This window comes from Eretmochelys imbricata, chromosome 1 (assembly GCF_965152235.1).
Source record: "Eretmochelys imbricata isolate rEreImb1 chromosome 1, rEreImb1.hap1, whole genome shotgun sequence".
NCBI lineage: Eukaryota > Metazoa > Chordata > Testudines > Cheloniidae > Eretmochelys > Eretmochelys imbricata.
This window is the reverse complement of record NC_135572.1, coordinates 115,962,631-115,987,145: the sequence shown is the minus strand read 5'-3', so window position 1 is coordinate 115,987,145 and position 24,515 is coordinate 115,962,631. Positions and strand designations below refer to the sequence as shown.

Sequence of the window (24,515 nt, the reverse complement as noted above, 5' to 3'; positions counted from 1 at the left end):
CATCAGAAGAAACTTGAGGGGGCCATTTAGGGATCTGGGGCAAAAATTGGTGATTGGTCCTGCTTTGAGCAGGCGGTTGGACTAGATGACCTCCTGAGGTCCCTTCCAACCCTGATATTCTATGATTCTAAGAAGGTCTAATACAGAGTTGGTTGCAGTACTTCTTGTGCTTGAAAGTTATCATTCATTTTTAGGAAGTCCAGGGATTTTTTGCTAGTGGCAGCATGAGACCTCCAGCAAATGTCCCTCAGGTAAAATCCCCCATAATAACACAATTTTTGTTTCTTCACGTTATAGATGGAAGTTTAAGGAACTGGTCATCCTGGTCCCTTATATGATTTGTTGGTTTATAGCAGACCCCCACCATCTTGTAATTTTGTCGGTTATTACAATAATAAGCATTCCAGGTCCTGTCTTTCTGAAGGGTCAGTAATTCTAAAGCAGGTAATGCCATCTTTGATGTAGAGTCCCACCCCTAGGCCCAACCTATTCTCTCTATTTTTCCTAAATAGGTGTTTCCGTGGTTTTAATGGTCCAGTCATGTGAATATGTTGTTAGATGTTCACATCTCAATTCTTTCACTTAAAACTTAAGTCTCAAGTCTTAAGTACTCCATTCACAAAAGCTCTGAATTTGATGCTCTCATATGATTGTTGTTTTAGTACATTATTTGTTTTACTTACTTATTTATCCCTTAAAGATATCTTTGTTACATCAACAATTAATACCTGAAGGACAAAAGTTCCTTAATTGTAAGTGGAAAATGGAAAAAATGTACTGTATTGTCTATAATCTTTCTTGGATATTTATCCTAAGTAATCATCATTCATTGTGTCAGAATCTTGATTCCCAATTAATTAGTTTGGTGAGCTAGTGTTCTGCCCATTTTATTAGAGAACATACTGTACCCAGTAGAATTGAATACACCCTGGTTTAGGGCATTGTTTTATTGCAGAAATTCTCAAACTTATTAATAGTGTAGACTCATGGAGACTCTCTTATGGACCACCTGTGCTTTCACTTGTAATTACATATCTCTGCGGCCGCTACAGTAATTCATTATAATTGCCTGGTAGGAATATGGGAACATAGAAATTGCCCTACTGAATCAGGCCAGTCCAGCCACTCAACAATAACTAGTACTGTATACTTCAGAGAAAGAGATAAAACCTCCATAAGAGACAATTACATAATTCCCTGCTAGTAGGGAAACTTCTTCCTAATTCTAGACTGTAAGTAATTGATTTATATCCTGGAGCATGAGCATTTATATCAATTATACATTTTTAACCTATTCACTATAACTCTGTTGGGCTTCATCTTGCAATGTGATGAGGACTCCAACCACAGTTCATCAGTGTACTTTAATACACGCTTAACTCTAAGGCCATGAGTAGTCCCATTGACGTCAAAGAGACTACATACACATTGCATAAAGTGTTGAAGTGTTTCACTGAATCAAGGTCACAGTGTCTAGCATCTTGCAGGTTTGAGTCCATTATCCACAGAAACGTTCTTGTAATATGAGAAAAGATAAATAGGACTGCTTGATTTGCCTTCACAATTGGTTTGCATATTCTAAAAAATCCTTTTTTATTAGTCTGCCCTCTAAAGTAAATAATCCTGATATCTTTTCAATATCTCTTCATATGGAATTCCACTCCCCCCATGCTTCTAATAATTTTCATTGCTAGTGCTCTCTTTATATTTTTGCTGTATCAATTTTGAGATGGGGTGACTAGGACTGTACACAATGTTCAAGTTCAGGACATACCATCCTTCTTGTATAATGACCAATTTTTTATGTTTTATCAGTATAAAATAGCTATTTTTATCAATAGCTTTGATCCTGTTTTTACACATCTTAACTTTTTTGTGCTTTGGGTGGGAGGAGAGCGGATGTGGGAGAGGGGAGACCAGTTTGCCATTTAGAAGATGTTAGGTTGACCACAGTAATATCTGGGTCTTTTGCTGAATAGTTACAGTTAATGTAGAACTCAATGTGCAGGAGTCGTTTTAGAGCTTTCTTGCCAGTGTGTATTACCTTGCACTTGTCTTCACTGAATTTCGTCTCTCTTTATGCTATATAATCATCAAGTTTTGTCAGGTCCCACAATTGTCCCTTTCAGAAGTTTCTCATCTTAACTAATCTAAATTTTTGTGACATCTGCAAATTTTGTTGTATTGTTTGAAAATTGTTCACCTACTTTTTCAGACTATTGATAAATGTGCTTGTACAGGTTGTGCTTTGTAATGAAGAGCCTTAAAACCTTTAGAAGCAGCCAGAAAAGAGGGTTATCATGGAACCTATCTGTTGAGCACTAGCAAGGGCTGGGAACTAGTGGTCTAGTTTTAAAGCACAGGACAAAGAGTCAGATAGTCTGGGTTCTGTCACTTAGTCATTGTTCCCTTAGGCAGATCACTTAAGATCTCTGAACCTCGGCTTCCACGTCTGTAAAACTTAGTTGCTAAATTTGCAGATGTGTGTTGGATAATAAAGTACTTTGAGATCTTTTTGTTGAAGTTTCTATAGAAGTATCCTTTTTTGTTTGTTTGGGCCTCACTGATTAAAACTGGTTTTGTTCTGTGAAATGAAGACTTCAGATCTGCTTTTTTCTTTTGTCATTTTTTTTTTTATTGGTGACCAGAGGTATTTGACAAGAACCTCTGACACTGTTTTTTTTTTAAATAACTAGAGCTGCATGAAATACTGTATTTTTTAACAAGTTTTTGTATGAATTCTTCAAGTTTCTGTTCATGTGGGGTTTCACCCTTTGTGTTTTGTATTCAAGTGAACCCTAAAACTGAGACAAACTCAGAATCATCTGAAGAGGTACACCAATTTTTTCCTTAGTTTATGTCAAAAACTGTAAATATACACTGGCTGAATTTCCCTTTGTGTATGTGTGGTTCAATACTTGAGAGAGTTAGATTCAGGTAATAAATCAGCTCTTTAGATACTCTTCCTAATGGAAATAAGACTGCACCATGAGCACAACTGCTTAATATGACAGAGTGTTGTGGAGAGAATGATTTTGCCATCTAGCATTTGCCCAAGGCATGAAGTTTCACCCACATGCTGTGGGTCATGAAGGAGTAACTGAGTGGGCACCGGACATGTATATATTGAGATAAGTAGGCCTTTAACAACACATGGTGGAGTATTAGGGGGCATGATTGGTTTCAGTTTTCTGGAGTGGCGTGCTCAGATTGTTTGAGAAATGCTGCCCTAATCAGCATAGTCCTAATTGCTCTTAAATGTCAGATTTTATTTTCCAAGCATAACTATAAATAACTGCAGTAACACATTCACTGAATGTATATGTATATTTTTGTAACACGTAAGAGCCTCCATATCAGTTAAGTACTGTACGTATGGTGTTAGTTGGGAAATTAAGACCAAGGTGTCTTGAAATTTATCCAGTTTACAAAACAGACAATGTTTTTTGCTAGTTGAATCCTTCACTTTTTAGTAATAGTTTCTTTTATGTGTCCCAAGAAGATTAACAAAACTTCAAACAGTAATGTAAACCATTTTTCAGTCAATTCTTACCAAATGAGGACGCATCCCTAGTTTTATAGTTGTGAAAAGAAAAAAATCAAGCTTACTTTTTTCTCAGCAGGTCTCCAAAGATCACCCCTACTCCATGTTTTTACTACCCTCTTTAGCCTAGTCAACTTCAGTCTTTCTCCCAAGACCAGAGAGTTGAAAGTTTTCACAGCTTGTCTCAATAATTCCATTGGTGAAATTTGCAAAGTGGCAATTTGGAGCAACTTTTCAGTATTACCATCTCAGTTTGATGATGAGATTAGTCTTTCTTTAGTCAGGCAGTCCTCATTCTCTCATTCATTTCTACTTCAGCTGCTGGTTAATATCCAGAAACACACATTGCATGTCGAATAGTATAGGTTTGTAGAGGAAATATATTTGAATAACCTCCATTCCCAGCAAGTAATCTATCTTTCCTTTACAACGCTGATTCTAAGCTCCTGTCTACACTGCTATTATAACTGAGTCAGAACCCCATTAAAACTCTGCTAAAAATTGTATGATAGTTAGAATCTGACTGTGTTCAATAACTGACTCGAACTCAGGTCTTTAACCCAGTTGCAAGGATTCTATCTTCGAACTTCCAGTTTGATTGAAATGTAGGAGTGTGGTAAACATATTTCCAATATTGTCATAGATGAGATGTAGGTGAGGCTTAGTAGAGCCATTAAAATGCTTTATTTTTAAAACTGCTAAAATGTTTAACTTATTTACAAAAGCTACAACTAGAGACGAGTGAGCTCCAAAAATCCCTCCCTGGTGAGCAAGATTTTTTTTTTTTTTTAAATATGTACTTCGTAGACTACAAGTAGTCTATGGCTTAATGAAGTGTAATAGCAAGTTATGAAGTTGTGGCAAATACAATAAAAATTAGCTTAGAATATAGCATTCTAGGGAAAGCCAGCCGTCTGGGGGGAGGGAGTGGAGACTGGGGCAGCCTGATCTCTGTCATAGCTAGTATGCAGAATGTCTGTGAACATAGGGAATATTTTATGGAAACTCTAGTTGGAGTAACATATGTAAGAAAAACAAATAACCACCCATCTGTTGCACTAATAAAGCTAAAAACAAAGCTGAACCCATATTGCAAAGTAAAGCATCCTTAATATTCACATGGTGAGAAACGGCTAAATTCCGTGCATAAATTGACAGCTGTGTTTGCAGTTATTTTTTTAGTTAAATAAGCATTTCCAAATATGTGCTTCATTGAAGTCTTCTAGAAAGTGAGTTCATTTGACACCCCCACCCCCGGTACATCAACCAGCCATAAGGTGATCAGGGGCCAGATTCTTTACTTTGATCCAGCCCCTTTGTGTTGCTTTGGCAGTATAAAGAGGCCAGAAAGCAGTTGTCACAGCCAGTGTTCCCTCTAATTTTTCCCACACATGTGCAGAATGAATTTTATGTGCATCAATATGGCGGTGATGTGTGACACTGTGGCAGTTCCGGGACTGGGCCTGCAGGATTGGGGCCCCTCTCCTGGCCAGTTGGGCTCCCTGAGCGTGGCCATGAAGTTTACAGGGAACTTAGGTCCCAGCCAAAGATTTTCCTGGTGTGAGGGAGTCTCATTAACATTGCTGTTGGACTCTTTTGCACTTGACTGGATTGTTTAAAAATATATAATATACATAGCAGATTTTCAAAGGACACTGATGCTTTGGATGGATGTTTAATTCCCTTGAAACTTTGCTGGTTGGGTTCTCCCCCAGATGCAACCTCCCCAACTTAGTTCTTTCATTTATAGTCTGTTATATAGCACCTCTCAGTATGTGAAAACCTCACATACATTAATAGAATTACCTCCTTCTTCGAGTTATGGTCCCTGTTGTATTCCACTGAGGGTAATGTGCATCTGCTCGAAGCCGGAGCTTTTGAAAGTAGTGTCCATCAGTCTGCGCAGGCGCCTTTGCACTACCTCATGGTTTCGCCTGAGGTGATAAAGGGCAGGGCGGACCGATCACGTCTCCAGTTCCTTCTCACTGCATGCATAGTCCGAGTTGGAGCTCCAGCTATCTTTTTGTCCTTGGTGACATATTTTGCTGAAAATCATTGTATTTCTCACTTAGCTCAGTATTTTTAAGTCTTATGCTGTTTCTGAAAGAATTTGTGGGATTTCTTGTTTCTGAAAGTTCTACAGGTTCTCTGGACTGGGGACATTGCTCCTATAGTTCCCCTTCTACTAAGCACTTTCTTGTTTTATTTTAAACACTTTCTTGTTTGTTTTTTTTTAATTTGCAAACAGATGCCACTTTGGCGTTTTTCTTCTCTCCCTCCCCACAGAACCCTGGTCTGGGTACTGGAGTATGTAGAAGAGGCCAGAATTCAAGATCTGCTCTTCCTGTCCTTGCTTGTTCTTCCTCAACGACGAGCCCCAACACTGTCTTTTCTGTTTGGGGGAAGCCTACCCTACTTCCAGGTGCGCATTCTGCCTCTCCTTCCCAGCCCATACATGGGAAGGCAGAGTCTTCCGTTTAAAAAAGCACTTCCTGGAGGTCACTGAGGGGCCACAGTTGGACTCTGGCTGGGGGATCCCCCGCGTACACCAACCAGAATAATCCAAGAGTGCACCTCCTACTGTGGAGACACAGTCCAACTCTGCTGGTACCAGTGCTACGGATCCCACATTGGGGCCTAGCCATGAGCCACAGAAGCATGCATGGAAGTATGGCAATACGTCTTGCTCCATGCCCAAGAGAGGACTACTGACCAAGAAGGGCATTTCAAGGGCTCACAAAGGCGATAAGAAATCTCGATGTTTTCCAGATGCATTGGTCCACAGTTCAGACCCACAACGCTTGCAGCCAACACAGTCGGTGTCTGGGGCACTGTGGGTACCGATGCAAGTGACTTTACTGACTGCAGCACCAGCTGCAATTTCAGTCACCTGGACTCAAAGTAGACTCAGCACTAATGCAGAACCGCTCGAGCGGTTTGTGCTGCAACTGGGACAGTCTCCACAGGCACAGGTACCACATCCTACACTGAAATCTCAGTCCCCGGCACCGGATTTGCTGCCAGCGGGACGTGTCCATACAGTACCACCCTCTCTGTCCACACAGCCAGAGTTGTTGGACTCTGATTCCTTCTCAGAAGCAGAGGGAATCGGTCACTCCATTTAAGCTGCTACCCCCTCTCCGGAGGCAAAGCCATCATAAAGTCCAGCCGACACCGTGACAATACCCTCTCTTCTCACAAATGAGGACATTAGTATCCGGCTCCTTGGCACCACAAGTACAACAGCAGGATCAGCCAGGGTTGGCCATATTGGAACTCATGGGCCCAATATTCACCATCAGTACCATCCCGTTCAGTACAGGGGGAATCCCCAGTGCCGATACTCTGCCTCTTACTGAGAACACACTCAGAACTAGGATTGGATGATGCCCTGATCAGCCTATACCCGTTGGTATCCTCAGAGCTGGAAGGATCCTGATCATTGTCCCCGAACAAGCCCAAGGTGTCAACACCCTGCTCGCTAAAAGACAATTATCACCAATTTCAGGAGCTGCTGCGTAGAATAGCCCACACTCTAGAAATATCACTAGAGGAGGTGCAGGATAAATAGTGCCACATATTAGACATTTTACATTCATCGGTAGCAACTAGAGTAGCCAATGAGGACATTTCCAACTGACACGAATAGTGTGGCACACCCCTGCCACATGTGCTCCCACCTCAAAAGGGGTGGAGAAATGGTATTATGTCCAAACTAAGCAGTCTGAATTCCTATTCTCCTACTCTTGCCTAACTCCCTAGTTCTTCAGGCTGCTACGGAGCAAGGGGAACAGCAGCATCCACTTTCTACTCCACCTGATAATAGATTGGACCTTATGGGCCAAAAAATCTTCTCTTCAGTTGGACTGCAATTCCAGATCTTGAACTATTTGGCTCAATTGCCAAATATGATTTCTTACATTATGAGCAGATGCCCAAGTTCCTTGACAAGCGGCCTAAACAAGATCATACTGAAATCTGGCTGCTCTAAAGGAAGGCAAATTACTTGCAAGGTCTATACTGCAGGAAGCAGTTGATGCTACAGGTACATCCTTGCATACTTTGGCCACGGGAATCATCATGAGGAGGGAATCTTGGCTGCACTCCTCAGGTTTCCCCAGGGAAGTTCAAAACGCAGCTGAAGATCTTCCCTTCAATAAATCACACCTTTTCAGTCAAAAGACGGACGAGTCTCTACACTCACTAAAGGACACCAGGGACACGTTATGGACCTTAGGTATATTTTACGTTGGCACCAAAACGCAAGTATTATCGTCCATCTTCCACACGTTGTTACAGAACCTCTCAATTCCACCAGAAGCACACCTATGAGCCCCCACAGAAACAGGATAAAACCCACAGAGCCCACCCACCTATCACTCCACTGCAACCCTCCACACATCAACCTCAGTCGGCTCATAAACGGTATTTCTGACCACCACTAGAGAGCCATCAACCACTTCACAACCCAACACCTCAATTCACTGTCCCAGATGGGGGGCCTCCTCCAACTCTCCTTGCCAACCTGGCACTCGATCACAACAGACAAGTGGGTCCTCAATGTTTTTGACGCGGCTACACCATTGAATTTATGGCACTGCCTCTAAAATATTCCTTACCCAGATTCTACTCTGGGAACCACTCCCACAACAGTACCATTGTTCTGGAGGTGGATTCCCTTATACCGAGCAGGGCGGTGAAGCCAATCCCCATGCATCTACAGGGCACAGGGTGTACTCTAATTACTTCTTGGTTACCAAGAAGAAGGGAGGATGGAAGCCAATTCTAGACCTCACACACCTCAGTCGGTATATCCACAAACCAAAGTTCCATGTGGTCACGCCTCTGGCAGTCATCCCCTCCCATGGGCAGCGGGTGAAGCTTCCCCTCAAGACGGCTAGCTCCCCATCCTGCCTCTTCTGCCCATGGCCCTGCCCACACTCCACACCCACTCGCCCCACCCCCCCACCATTCGTTGCATATGCCCCATCTCCCCTTCCTCTCTCCTCCTCGCTTGGCCCCCCTGCCACCGCTTGCCTTGTGTGTCCCTCCTCTCCTTTTCCCCTCCTCCCCACTCAGCGCCCCTGCCCGTCGCTCGCTACATGTGTCCCTCCACTCCTTCCTCCCCTCCTCCTCACTCAGCCCCCTGCCGTTGCTCACCACGTGTGTCCCTCCCCTCCTTCCCCGCTGCCCAGTTACTGGTAAATAACCTCCCTCTCTCAGCTCCCTTGTGAGGTACAAATCGGAATATCGAGACAAACACTAAAAACCTGGCTCTACTGAAGTCATTGGCAAAAATCTTGTTGTTTTCAGTGGGGACAAGATTTCACCCAGAGAGACTGACTTGCTTAAATATAGTGTGTTGCCGAGATTAAGAGTTTATCTAGGTTAGAAATTCTACAGCAACACAGTTGCAGCACTGCAGCTGCGCCACTGTTTCACTTCCATGTAGAAACTATCTATGCCGATGGGAACGATTCTCCCATCAGCATATGTAATCCACCTCCCCAAGAGCGCTTTCTACACTGGGACTTAGCTTGTCTTTACTACGTTGCTCAGAGATGTGGATTTTTTGGGTCACTCTAATTTTCTACTGTAGATCAGCCCTAAGAGAATCCAGATTTCCTTATTCCCAGTTTAGTGACATAGACTACGGATGTTACTGTAATTAACTTTAGTTCCTCATCCCAGTCTATCAAACGTTTGTAATAATTAAACTTATGAATGTAGAAGTGCCACTTGTGTCCTCTTTGACCCTTTCTGAAAAGTGCAGCTCCTCTTTCTTCTAAAACTAATTTTCCACTTTTTTGTGCCCCCCAGTAGTGCAGTTTTATATCTTTCTGTGCTGTATTCCTTTTCCCTCCCTCTTCTTTTTCACTTACGTAAATCCATTTCAACAAGATTTTTAAGCACATGCTTAACTTCAAGTGCATGAGTAGTTCCATTGACTTCAGTGGGACAACTCACATACTCAAAGTTAGGTACAAGCTTAAATACCTTGTTGAATCATGTCCTATGTGGGCAAGTCATTATAGTGGTTGTAGGCTTGCCTTCTCTGCATCTTTATAAAGCCATATAGTGCAATGGTCTCATTCTGAACATGACTTGACATTTTGGCCAATTCTACATTAGGACAGCTACCTTTTTTAACATCTAATGCCAGATCCTGGACCATGGTTCCCTTCCTCTTTCACTGTTCTGATAGCACAAAAAGATCAAAACTGCCCTAACAAGGCTGCTGGGAACTCCTTGATTTAGAGGAATCCCTTGGTAATGTTTTAGAGTTGTCAGTGTCATCTTTACATTTGCTCTTCCCCTGGACATAAGGTGCATTCCTGGGTGTGGCCAGGTGGCAAGAGGGAATCTTTGTAGCTAAAGAGAATCTAGATCAGTACTTCGGCTGCTCTAAATTATGCAGTGAGCCAGTTCAGCCCTCTGGTCATCCCCACAAAGAGAGGAATAAAAAATTTAGCTGCCCTCTTCTAGGCCCTCCGTGTCCTGTGTTCACCAGTGCTCACCTAGATCCAGGAATCTACTCCCTAGCATTAAATATGGTAGACCACTGTTTCTTAAGGTAACCCTTATCACAAAAAAGCAAGGTTCACACAGCTGCCTCTTCTATATCAGTGAGAGCGCAAGGCTGCTGTTCTTGACACCTGATGTCAAATGTGGCAGATCTCAGTAAAGAGAATCTTTGTCTTAACATTTTTTGTTTATGTAAAAGACTTATAATCTTTCAGGTAGGTGACTAATTCGATTTTAACCTTCCTTTAGGTGTAAGCTAACCTCTACCAAACCCCCAAACCTCGTAATTGCTGCTCCTCAGCACAACCATACCGTCAATTAACCTCACTAGTAGCGTTTTAGTAACTTTCTTTATGTTTTGCATATCCACTGGAGTAGTGAGAATTGGCTGTCCTAGTTCACAATCGCTGAAAATAAAATAAACCAATCTAAACTGGAGAGAGATTGTATTGACAGCACCAACAACTGGAATGGGATCAACTACAATCTCCCTATGGCTCCATCATGTTATTGATCTGTGAAGTGTTTGTCCATTTTATATGAACTGAAGGCAGAGATGTCAGTTTATCAGGAACTTGGTTCAAAAGCTCAAAAATGTACTATGTCTGTCATTATCAGAGGGGTAAAATGATTTTAAAAATTCAGTTTTCAAAGGATCTTAATACCACCTATTCCTTATTCTTCCTCCAACAGGCTGCAGCTATTGTGAATTGTAAAGACCCCACTTATTGTCTGTAACTAATTGTTTAAAATTCATTAAAAATAATTATATAGACTCATGTTCAAACCATCTCATCTCTAGCTGGGGATTACAGTGGACGAGAAGCTGGATGTGAGTGAGCAGTCTGCCCTCGTTGCCGAGAAGGCTAACGGCATATTGGGCTGCATTAGTAGGAGCATTGCCAGCAGATGGAGGGAAGTGATTATTCCCCTCTATTCGGCACTGGTGAGGCACCCCTGGAGTATAGCATCCAGTTTTAGTCCCCCCACTACAGAAGGGATGTGGACAAATTGGAGAGAGTCCAGCGGAGGGCAACAAAAATTCTTAGGGGGTGGGGCACATGACTTACGAGGAGAGGCTTAGGGAACTGGGGTTATTTAGTCTGCAGAAGAGAAGATTGGGGTGGGGGAGATTTGATAGCAGCCTTCACTTACCTGAAGGGGGGTTCCAAAGAGGATGGGGCTTGGCTGTTCTCAGTGGTGGCAGATGCCTAGGGAGGTGGTGGAATCTCCTTCCTTGGAAGTTTTTAAGGTCAGGCTTGTCAAAGCCCTGGCTGGGATGATTTAACTGGGAATTGGTCCTGCTTCGAGCAGGGGGTTGGACTAGATGACCTTCAGGGGTCCCTTCCAACCCTGATATTCTATGATTCTATGATTCTATGACAGAACAAGAAGCAATGGTCTCAAGTTGCAGTGGGGGAGTTCTAGGTTGGATATTCAGAAATACAATTTCACTAGGAGAGTGTTGAAGCACTGGAATGAGTTACCTAGGAAGGTGGTGGAATCTCCATTCTTAGCGGTTTTTAAGGCCCAGCTTGACAAAGCCCTGACTGGGATGATTTATTTGGGGTTGAGCAGGGGATTGAACTAGATGACCTCCTGAGGTCTCTTCCAACCCTAATATTCTATGATTCTAGCTGCTGCATGCTACTCTGTGTCCTGTGCTCCTGTCCTGAAAAATGAGGATGTAGACAAACCTCTGAACTCTTTCAGTATTTCAGAAAAAAATTCATGCCATGACTTCTATGTTAGCTACAAATATTTGTCCTGTCCATTGTTTTCAGGTGAGAGTCAGCTTGCTTTGTCTTTTTTAGTTGGAAGAATGGATCAGCAGTATCCAATACCCAGACAACCATAACTCAGTTCTGTAATGGCATCATGCTATAATCATATAGTCATCTTTAGGACATCTTAGTGTTTGTGGTCTCTAAGTTATTTGATTTTTAAAGATATATTTGTCTTTTCATACTTTCCCTTCATTTTGTCACAACAGCTATGAGTTTGCACAGCTTGTACCGTAGGTAGGTACTGCACAAGTTGGATCTGGAAATGAAGACCACCATTAACATGAAACCCCCAAAATAGTATTTTTGCAATCACTTTTCAAAATTAGCCTCAATTCAAATATTTTAATTTGCTGAGTAGAAAACACCAAAATAATTGCTTTTATTACCTTACAGCCACATAAGAGCTCTTAAAATAGTTTGTAACACATTACAATTGTAATAGTGTACTGGTAAAAACAAGGTACTAAAGGCAAATAATATAAAGAAAATGTGCTTGGAGTTTAGAATTGAAATGTATTTTAAAAACTATTTCTACCAGATTGTAACACATTTGTGATGTCCGCACATTTGATTTTAAGCTTTCAAAAACAGCTACTGTACTAACCCTGAAAGATCAAAAAGCTGATGCTGTTTAATATAGAAATCTCATATGTTACTTTTCAGTCAAAGATCACCAAGGAGTTGTTGAGAGGATGAAATAAGTCAGACTCTTATTAGTCATTTTAAATGTTAATGTACTTATTATCTCTTGAAACTTATGCTTTGTAGGCTTTTTTTAATTATTTTTTTAAAGAAAGCTCCTTGCTTTTTATAGGGCTAAATTGTTCCTAGACCTTACTCAGCCATTATGTGAGTAAAGGGGAGTAAGGCGTCCCCTGCTCAATTGAGTAACAGCTATTCAGATTACAGCTCCAGTCATACGTGGACAGAAGGAGCTACTCACCCAGTCTTGTCAAACCTCATGAATAAGTGGACAGAGAGTGGGGGGGGGGCAAGATGCGCCTGAGCTGTGTGTTCCCCCTACTTGCTGACTCTCTCCTCTGACACCTCCTGCCATGCCACTCCAGGGAACAAAAAGGAAGAAGGGCTTCTAAGATGGCATAGCTATATTCTATCCCTTATCCGGGTCATTGAACAAGGGCTCAAAAAGCAGTAAAGTATTTAAAATGATACAGACTAGAAGAACGTAACTATTTTCACTGCTGAAGTACAAATTCATTATGTAATTAATTAGCCCAAAATGTCACATCTTCCTCTTTTTTTAAAAAAAAGCCCACACTCTTCTTTTTAAACCTAAGTATTTTGTATGTGTGTATGGAACATGTTAGAATGAAGGTCATTATAGAATGATGTAATGTAGGAAGTGTGATAATGAGGATGGAAAGGAAAAATCTTTTTTGGACTGTACTACTAGTTTTCTCATTAAGAACAGGATCTTAAAGAATGTAGAAACAATTTTATAATTGTGTGTATAGAGACTAAATGTGTTATATATGTTAAGTTTAGAAACTTTTGTGGCTATTCTTATAGTCTAATAACATTATATAATATTCCAGAAGAAGAAAGTTAAACACATGCAATGACTAGAATTTATTCCCAGGACATCCTAATTTAGTGAGAAAATAAAATAAAGATATTAGTTTTAAGAAAGGTCAGTTTGATTATTGTATTGTTTGGCAAACCAAAAAGGGATGATTTTTTTCATTTTCTTCTGTATATGCCTGTTTTTTCCCAAAGGAGTGTAATATGACATGATTTCATGTTGAAATAATGGAGGGGGATACAAGTATAGTGTGTTAATGAACTTTTCCACTGTTTTGTGTCAGAGGGACTCCATGAAAGATGACAGAAGAAGTTATTGTTATAGCAAAGTGGGATTACACCGCACAACAGGACCAAGAACTTGACATCAAGAAGAATGAGCGTCTTTGGCTGCTGGATGATTCCAAAACATGGTGGAGGGTAAGAAACGCTGCCAACAAAACGGGATATGTGCCATCAAATTACGTGGAGCGAAAGAACAGCTTGAAGAAAGGCTCCCTGGTTAAAAATCTAAAAGACACATTGGGTAAGTCTGATGGTACTTTTGCTGGGGTCTGATAGAACCGGTGATTTTTAAGTTAGGGTGTTAAAAACTAATTTGTCTTAGAAAAATTAATGCTCTGGGGGATTTTGTAGTTCTCATATTGAGGAGTAGTGTTGAATGTTTCAGAAAAAAATATTTGATGTAGTCAGTAAAGATTTCACTCTCATCTGTGTGAAGGTTAAATAAAGCAAGAAACATTTTTTTCTTTTCATTCAGATGCCACATGTTCATAGTGGTAGCGCTTGATTTTTTTCATTAACTTAAGAGCATTTTCTAACTCTTCTATTCTCAAAACAAGTCCAAGTGGAAGCATGGAATTGAATATCAGAATATTTCAGCCATTATCTATATCTGCCCATCAGTTCCTCACAAGAATGCATTAGCCACATAAAGAAAAGTATAAATGCTTATATTTTTAAGAAGTTAGGTTGTGTTTCTAGGGAGGTGTATTTGGAAATCAGGTAATGTGCACATATTTAATCTTTTCATCACTAAATTCTTTGCTTTCATTTGCAAAATACACCAGATACGTGACTCTTGTAGATTGACTAAAAAAGCATTCTGAATTGGATTAAGTACAATACTGTAAATCTTGAAAGGGTTTTACTGTGCTTTTTCAGAATTTGGTTCCTCATTTCTGGAATGTCTTTCACTGCTGTTTGGTAATTATGACTTTTCCTTAATTGAACTGTTAAGTGCCTATAGCTGTAGATAAAAAGGCTGGATAAGTAGGCAAATGGTACCAGTGATTCTTGCTGTTATAAATATAGTGATGTTTCAGGATGTAATGATTAAAGTGCAAACAATTATAAAGCTAGAGCTGGTTGGGAAAAGAATTGTGTTGGAAACTTTGACAAAAACAGGAGAAAAAATGATTTAATTGAAATTCATATGTAAAGTTTTTGAGTTTTCAGCAGAAAAAAAACCATATTTGGGGCTGAAAACTGTCAACTGCAAACCAAAAATTTCAATTTGGAAATGCCAGCTTGGTGCTTCATGGGAGTTCTAGTTCATCTGTCTCATGCCTTTTTTCCTTTATGGGCCAGGATCTCTGTAGACTACATCTTTCATGATGCACCTCCAGTGTCTCCCCTCTTATTGAGCTGCTATAGTGCATCATGGAAGAGGCAGTCCAACTTGGGAACCTAGCCCATAGAATAACATGAAGGCATACTGCACCTGAACTACAAGTCCCATAAGGAAACACAGCATTTCCAAATCAAAATTTGTTTACTTTCAGCAAAAATATTGTTTTCAGTTATTTGGTGTTTTGACACAAAGTAAAAATCTTCTGTGTAGAAAGCAGACACTTTTGAAAAAACGTTTTTGTTTTGTTGAAAACACAATTTTCCATTGAAAAACACTTTCAATGGACCTATGTACAGCTCACTTAGCTCCTCCTTATGTCTCTGTTACCCTTTCATATCTAACATCAGCATTCTTAAGAGGACTAAAGTGATTTCCAGTCTGTCCTGGGACCAGGCTTTTCTTCATTGCTGTGAGTAGTTCCACCCCTAAAGTTACCAAGATATTTAGGACTAACTAAGTGCGCTCTTCCTCAGCAGCCTACCCTTTTCCTAATCTCTTCTTACTCTGTAGTTTGTTTCGAGATTCCTGATTCATGGCTTGGCATCTTAGTTCGCCTCCGCCACCACTCATTGTGGTACAGATCTTGTGGGAGAACCTGCTATTTTCCATGGCAGACCTTTTATATTTCACTTGTTTTAAACTTTCAGGAAGAGGGGAAAACCCAACAAGATGAAACCATTCTCCCCAAGCAATTACCAGACAAACAGCTGTTATTAGCCAATTTGTGCACAGTCAAGGCAGAGCGCCAGTGAAGAGCATGCTAAGTTGGAGTGAAGTGGGCTCTCCACTTCATCCCAGCTCATTCCTTCCCTAATCAATTTCTTCTGTTCAGCTTTTTGAAGAGTGTAGGTTTTGGGGGCAACTGGCTGCTGTTTGTGGTTTTTTTATCACCCCATACCCAGCATTAGAAAAGGGTTTTTCTCTCTTCTCGCAGAGCTTTTCCTACAAGTTTTGCAAGCTGTCATTGTATATGCATAAGGCCCTGGTAAATCCATGATTTCACACTCTGCACAGAAATCATGGATTTAGCCCAATACAGTGATTTTTCCAACAGTGGGGGGAGGTAGAAGTGAGAATTGGGCTAATTTGGCTGCTAACTTGGGAATTGGGCTAATTTGGCTGCTTGTGGGAGGGAAGTGTCTCACCACATGGCAGCTGTCTGTCTGGTCCGGCCCAGTCTGGCCTGGGGAAGGAATCAGAGCCCAGCTTGCTCTCCTTCTGCTTCCTGCCAACCAGCAGGGAGAGGTGGACAGCACTGACAAAGCACAGTGATTAGAACCCCCTGATCTGGCCCATCTTACCCCACCTTCCCAAGGCTAGGGGAGACAGTGCAGGAACTGAGACCAGGATCCATGACTTGGGGCATTAGCCAGGTATGTAAGGGAGCCCTGCTCCGGAAGACGGATGAAGGAGTGTTTGATCCAAATCTGAGTCAGGGCATCCTCTCACATCTCGGGGCCTCCCCACACATCTGCTTGTGCTCCAAGCAGCAGATCCTGGTTCCAGTTCCTGTGGTGTCTCCCTCAGGCCTGCTGGGGGCAAGGCCAGGCCTGGGGCTCCTAATTGCCATGCGTGCTCAGTGCGGACTCCTCTCCCCACTAGCTGGGCAGGCAAGTAGCAGTGGCAGCCTGTACTGGACTGACCAGCACCATGTGGTAAGAGACCCCCTGTCCCGGCCCTGCACTACTCCCCTCTCAACTTCCTGGGATGGGACCAGCCCACTAACCCCCATAAAGCAGCTGCGGCCTCAACAGGGATGCCCACTTTCTCCTCCCTGCTGTTGGAAAAATCTCAGCGGTTTCGGTAAGGATGGAACTGTGCGGCTGTATATATCTGTGAAATTAAAACACTTAACTGGGGCACTGTTGTGTTTTTTGTTTTTTTTAAACATGACTCACACAGGGACTTATATATGCAATGTCCTTTAATACCCAGTATGTTCTCCATGTGAAGGTACTTATGCATTGTGATCAAGTCACCTCTTGGTCTTCTTTTTGATAAGCAAAACAAATTGAGCTCCTTAAGTTTCATTGTAAAGCATTGTCTCTAGCTCTCAAAACATTTTTGTGTCTCTTTTCTGCATCCTCTCCAATTTTTCAACATCCTCTTTAAAATATGGATGCCAGAACTGAGCACAATTTTCCAGTATAAGAGGTAAAATTATCTCCCTGCTCTTCACAATTCTGTTTATACATCCAAGGATCACATTAGCCCTTTTGCTACAACATCATGCTGGGAACTCATGTTGAATTGCTTGTCTCTTGTGATCCCCAAATCCTTTTCAAAGTCACTGCTTTCTAGGATACAGTTCAGTTTTGTAGCTATGGTTTGCACTTGTTGGTCCTAGATGTATAACTTTGCTTTCAGCTATATTAAAACATATTCTGTTTTAATGGGCTCAGGCTACCCAGTGATCTAGGTTGCTCTTTATGACTGTCTTGTCCTCATCATTTACCATTCCAGCACTCTGTGTCATCTGCAAATTTTGTCACCAGTGTTTTAATATTTACTTCTAGATCCGCGGTTCTCAAACTGTAGGTCGGGACCCCAGAGTGGGACACGACCCCATTTTAATGGGGTTGCCAGGGCTGGCTTAGACTTGCTGGGGCCTGGGGCTGAAGCCCAAGCCCCACTGGCCGGGGCCAAAGCCCGAGGGCTTCAGTCCTGGGTGTCAGGGCTCAGGTTACAATCCCCCTGCCTGGGGCTGAAGCCCTTGGGCTTCAGCTTTGGCCCCACCTTGCCCAGAGCAGGGAGGCTTGGGCTTTGCCCTGCTCCCCAGGGCACCGGGGCTTGGGTGGGCTCAGGCTTCTGTCCTCGCCTCCTGGGGTTGTGTAGTAATTTTTGTTGTCAGAAGGGGAGTTTTTTTTGTTGTCGTGATGCAATAAAGTTTGAGAACCCCTGTTCTAGATCATACATTAAAATACTGAGTAATGTCAAGGCCTAGTACCAGTCCCTGCAGAATCCCACTAGAAAATCCCCCAAGATTCCCCATTAATGACTACTTTTCGAGATCCATCAGTTAGCCGGTTCTTAATCCATTTGAAGTGAGCTCTATTGATATTGTGTAGTGCTAACTTTTTAGTCAAAATGTCATGCAGTACTAAATTAAACACCTTACAGAAGTCTCAGAACAGTAAACTTCAGAGTTACGAACACCTAGGGAATGGAGGTTGTCCGTAACTCTGAAATGTTCGTAACTTTGAACAAAACATTATGGTTGTTCTTTCAAAAGTTTACAACTGAATATTGACTTAATACAGCTTTGAAACTTTTCTATGAAGAAGAAAAATGCTGCTTTCCCTTTATTTTTTTAGTAGTTTACGTTTAAAACTGTACTGTATTTGCCTTTTTTGTTGTTGTTGTTGCTCTGCTACTGCCTGACTATATCCTTCCGGTTCCAAATGAGGTGTGTGGTTGACTGGTCAGTTCATAACTCTGGTGTTCGTAACTTTGAGGTTTTATGTATATTACATCTATGCAGTTATCTTTATCAATCAAATTTATAATCTCATCAAAGAATGAAATCACATTTGTTTGACAAAAACCTATTTTCCATAAAATCATGTTGATTAATATTAATTACATTTCTGTCCTGTAATTCTTCATTATTAATTTCTCAGCTTTTCCATTGTTGATGGAGTTCCCCTGATGTCTTTAGCTTCCTTTATCAATTTTCTGCACTTCATAATGTCTGATTTATATTAACATGTTTTTCATATGTTATACATTACTGTTTTATTTCTAATTGCTCCCTGCACTTTACCACTGAACCAGGATGGTCTTTTAGCCAGAGTTGTCCTCTTTCTGAATTGTAGAAGCATGGCTTTTTAGCCAGCTAATAACTGCTCTTAAAGAACTCCCAATTTTCATTCACATTTTTCTGCCTAAATTTTTCCTCCCAATTAATTTTGCTCATAATTTTCCTTGGTTTTGGGAAATTGGCCCTTTTAAAGCACCAACTATATAGATACTGGTTGGCTCTCTTCTGTTTGCCCATATTGAATGTAATTAGGTCATGATCACTGCTCACTAGGCATCCAACAACTTCCATTCCAGTGATTGATTATGTCTTTATCCATTATAATGAATTTGGAAATAGAGTTGCCTCAGGTTGGGGGCAATATCTTTAGTGTTAGAAAATTATCTATCATTTTCAGAAACTTTAATGATGTTTTACCACTAGCTGCATGAGATCTCCAGTATGTCACCCAAACTGAAGTGCCCCATCAGAACACAATTTTTCATGTTTCAGTTTGTTGCTATAAATCTACCACACAGATTAAATGTCTCTTTCTCAAATGAACTATGAATAAGATCTAATGTTCCTCCAAGGATCACATCGCTGAAGGAGAAATTATGCTTTTTATTAATTTTTGGCGTAGATTTTAAGGACACTCTGAACCATTATGATTATATAGTTTGGACCTCCTGTATAGTATGGACCAAAAACCCATCACTCATTAACAACTGGAAGTAAAGTAAACTATAAATCCATCGAGTAAAGGATATACTAAAGCCAGGGCTATTCTGGATTTTATCCTTACCAGATTCTATGGAGAGTTTGCTTACTGTGTGTGATTTTCCTGTAGGTGGGTATGTATGTATATGTTGTTTTTGTCAGTGTGTGTATGCTGTCAATGGGTCAACTTCCAGATACATCAGTAACCACATCTGTATCCCTGACCCACCAAGATATGTAAGGTATTACCATCATATTTTGCTAGCAGCTGTGGTGAGAGCAGTAAAACGAGCATCTTTTATCACTAAAATTGACCAGACTGTAGGCTAGTCAAATGTTACTTAGTAGCTCATTCTGCAGCCAGCGCTGGCCTGTGCGTTTCCCTCCCTCCCCCCCCCCCCAAAAAAAGAATACTTTATCTCTGGCTCTTGCATTTCATCCTGCTGTTACTCTGAATCCTGATTTTTGTAACTGCATTATCCAAGAGAAGTATGATTGTCTTGGTGGGTCATTGGTAGAGTTGAAGGATCAAGACCTTCCAGTGTCAACACAAGTAGATAGGAACCAACTTAGGAATTGGAGAGCAAGGATAATGTGCTCATGTTGTCTCTTCGGCAGAACGAGTAATCTGCTACATTCTACAAATCTGGAACCTCTACGTTGCTTCCACCTTCAGCTCTAAACACACAAAGTTAAAATAATCCAGTCTGGTGATGATGAAAGTAGATCATCGTCGTCAGATTCTAATTCAAAGAGAAGGGGTGAAGTCTCCTAGCAATTTAAAGATGGAAGAAGGCATTTCTTGTCATATTACTACATCCCTAATGCAGCCATGCAGCATTAGGGATGAGTCCAGGGTTTGTACCACTTTGAATAGTGGCAATTTCCTTCAATGGTAGGATTTAAGTGTCTTCACTAGTCATTGAAACTTTTCTCTCTCATGATCAACATCACATCAGTCTTGCCTAGATTTTTTTTCCAGCTAGCTATTCTTGTTCTCTTGCAGACCTTAGCCAACTTTATAGCATTGGCTGTATCTATAGAAAATATTAATACAGCAGGATATCATTAACATAATGTTGAGAGACAGCCCACAATGTCTCGTTACCTCTCCATGTGATCTCATATACTGAAACGGAGAGGAGATGGGATAGATCCCTGTTTGACTCCTCAGATGAAGGATTTTGGGGAAGAACAACAGCTGGCTGTTCCCACTCTACAAGTTCTATTAGAGAGTATATGAGATCACATCTAGAGAGGAGTGATTGATGCTATTGTAGTGTTACTCCAACTACGTAAAGCAGGTAATCAAGATTTTGTGGTAAACTGCTGTTTACTTAGTATGGGTACTGAGTCCCATATCCAAAATAAAAGAACTTGAAAGGGAACTCAGTGTATACATCTTGTTTTATTTTCTTTGAGTAAATTTCATTTATGCCTTATATATGATCAGATAAAATATTTGCGTTTGTAAAATAGTCACAAACCTAGCATTATGGGCCTAATCCAAGCCTATAAAGTTAACTGCATTTTCATAAAAATAAAATGTGTTCAATAAAATAGTAGGTTACTGAGAAATGGGCTAAAGAACATTTTCTCACAAAGAAAATGAAGACATTACAATTTCTAAAGAAAAGTTTCTGCAAAAAGCCAAGGAAAATAATCTGAAACTGTAGTGAGCCAGTTAATGAAAAAAAAATATCATGGTACTCATTTATTGCCTGAAGCAGGAAACTTGAAGGTAGAGAAATGTATAATAAAGCATTGTGGTGGGTACTAGCACAAGTGCCATTGTAGGGGTGCTGTTGAAGGGTGAGAAAGAGCTTCCAGATTAGCAATTACTTTCAGGAATTTGAGGAGAAAACTAATCTTGGTTTTCAAAATGCTTCATAGAAACACCCTCTCTGTACCTTGCTTTGCCAGATGCAGCTGATAGCCCCTTGATCTGATCATATATGAAATGTTCAAAGCAGTACTGAAAGCAAAATTGCTGTATAGCACCATGCCAGTGAACTTCAGTGCGAGGGGGCAAATGGAACAGAATTTACTCACATATGTCAATTTATAATTACATGTACTGTATTGTAGTCCTTGTGTGAAGTATATCTTATTAATATGTGAAATCTAACTCCTACCCTACCACTTAAAGGATTTGCCCCTGTAAGTCTGAGCAGAACAATTAGTTATAAATCATAATTTACTATATGTTTTTGAAGACTTCTGTAGAATATTTAGAATTACAGTAAAATACTGTAAAATTGAATAAACTGAGAAGTCCAAGTGGTTTGATCCATGTTTTTAGCAAGAACACAACTGAATTAATTGTTTTTGTTGTTACAGTAGCACCAAAATGAGCTAGGTCCTGTACAATGTATGAGAAGTCAGTTCCAGATCAAAGAGTTATAATATAAATAAATCATATGACTTCTATTAATTTAATATAAATATCTTTGTACTACGAGGTTTTAGGAACAGCTTGTTGCTATAAATATACCACAGAGATGAAATGCCTCTTTCTCAGGTAAACTGTGAATAAAATCTAATGTAAAATAAAAGCACCAACACAGTGTGTGTAGATCTGTTTTATAGGATAAAGGACACTTGCCGAGGCCAGTGAACGGACCAGTTTATCGTTTGTTAGTGATTTCTTTTGAAGACTTCTGTTACAACTTCATAGTTAAAGTTGCTTTGAGATTTTTACTTAAAGCTGAATTAAAATCCCTTTGTTTTATAATTTAATGATTGAATTTAGTCTTCAAATTTAGAACAATAAATAATCATTGGACAACTGAATTTTCTGTTTATTTTGTATTAGTAAAATATTTATTACCTTTAGTAGAGGAATCCTTTTTAAAAGCTTCCTTTTTGAAATATTGCTTTCTTTTCCTCGCATTTGTTTCAGTTTCTGGAGCTACACCGTGGTAGCCATGAAGACTCAAATTTTATTACAGTGTGTGTGCATGTACATCTCAGATCTGGTCAGCCTTTGAACTTTAAAATTAAATAAATTTATCTCCTTATTCAGGATGTCAAAATTTATTTAGGTTAAGATTAGCTGATAGCACTGTCAAGAAACCTCAGCTCAAGGTTGTTAATGCTTCTTTGGTGTAATGATAGTAAAAGTAAAAATGCAGAAACATCCTTCTATTATTGCTGTTTCTATCTTTCTTCTGGTGTCATAATTCACTTGGAGTTTTTATCTGGCACCTTGGGTGAGACCTTTAATCTCTCTGGGGTTCAGTTCCTCATCTGTAAAAGAAGGATAGGTTGTTTTCATTTAGGTAGCGCAAAAGGCCTCAGTCAAGATCAGGGCCCTGTTGTGTCACGTGCAAACATTAAGTGGACAGTGTGACGCTTCCTCGAGTCATCTTATTACCTTTGCCTCCAGCATGAGGGAGTCTTTCCTGTGGTTGCTGGATGTTAGCTCCTAAACACCACCAGCTTCTCTGCCACTCAAACACACTCCTCAGAGCTCTACTTATTGTGCCTTAAAGGTTACAAAAGGTATACCAAAGCCCCCAAACCCTGCAGTGTTCAGGCCCTGTCACTGGGCCCTCGCAAGTTTGCTGTCCCCAAAGGGAACAGTAATACACATCAGCTTTTTTAATTCAACAGAGAGTTCACACTCTGCCTGATAACACAGCAGTGAGCTGTATTTGTAATAAAAATGAGAATAAGTTTATTAACAAAGAACAAAGATTCAAAGACTCAAATGAGTAGAGAGTAAGAATATTGGAAACTGAATGGTTACATATGAAACAAAAGTATAACATGCTTCTAAAAGTCTAAACTTAGCTTTAATAAACTAAAATTCTTGTCTAAATAATTTCTCATCCAAAGCAACTTTCCAGCATCACCAGCCAGCATGGCTGGGATCCTCCATTCATGGATGCAAAAACCTCTGTCCTTCTTGCTTCCTGAGTGATAGATAACAGGGTGCTTGCCCCTCCAGACATGTAGTGTATGCTTTTGAAGTGAACACCCAGAGAAAACTCTTCTGCCTTGTTTGTTTTCCTGTGTGCACCATTCCTGTTGACTTCATAGTTCTCTGTTGATTTGGTATGTAAATGTAGCTTCCATTGTGTTTTGCTTACAATGCTTAATTTATATCAGAGACAGGGATAGGTGAATAGATCTCCTTTGTCTGGCAGAAAACCCGTTTGTCAACTCTGCCTGGTTACATAGTTTAAAACAGTTATACTTAGACTTCAGTGGCTCAGGAACCAAATTAGCAATCAACATTACCCAAAAGAGCCACAGTAGTTGGAATGCTTTGTTTTATTTACTGTTTTGTGTGTGTGTACACACTCTCTCTCACAGCAAAATGACTATTCTACAATTGGTTAATACAATTGTATATATAGTCTCACTGCAAAATGACTGTATTCTACAATTGGTTAATAACCTCATAAAAGCATCCTGATTGGTTAATATCTTTGGTTAATAATTAATTCACTCAGTGTTTTAATGTCATGTGTTGCGAAGAGTCGCAGGACACACATTAAAGAGCCACTTGTGGCTCCTGAGCTGCAATCTTGGTGTCACTGGTTTAAAATTGTATGTACACATAACTCCTTTCACACCAGCCGTATATATATTTTGCAATGCCTATAACGATTAGTGTGTCACTGGCTTTCATGTTATACTTTACATGGCACTATTTTTATGGATAGATTGCATGACAGTGGTGTGTTAGGTGTAGAGAATTTGTCAGGCCTCATAGGTAGGGCCCTACCAAATTCACAGACCAGTTTTACGGCCAGAGAGTTTTTAAATTGGTCAGTTTCACATTTTCAGCTGTTTACATCTGAAATTTTACAGTGTTGTAACCAGGGGGGTCCCAATCCACAAGGTAGCTGGAAGTGGGTCTGATTCTCTCCCACCTCTTCTTCCGCTCCCCCCCCCCCCGTCCTTCCCCAGCCCAGCAGGGACTCCCAGCTAGGAGCTCCCTAGCTGGGGTGCTTCCAGGAGCAGGAGGGTTTCAGACCCACCTCCACAAATCTCTTCCAGCTCCAAGGCTGGAGC

The 24,515-nt window shown here is 40.6% G+C and overlaps 1 protein-coding gene across 7 annotated transcripts in view; it reads left to right on the top strand.

The window, feature by feature from the left end:
• The window catches only part of NCK2 (NCK adaptor protein 2), a 161,164-nt gene that overhangs the window by 90,619 nt on the left and 46,030 nt on the right, over positions 1 to 24,515 (top strand). For 6 of the 7 annotated variants that reach the window (XM_077814287.1, XM_077814281.1, XM_077814285.1 and 3 more), the window contains one exon: positions 13,683 to 13,924. In XM_077814287.1, the coding sequence (XP_077670413.1) occupies positions 13,699 to 13,924 (226 nt within the window). In that variant the 5' untranslated portion in view covers positions 13,683 to 13,698. Of the gene's footprint in view, positions 1 to 8,072; positions 8,094 to 13,682; positions 13,925 to 24,515 lie in introns of those variants that run through there. The other variant, XM_077814288.1, reaches the window with a different exon arrangement.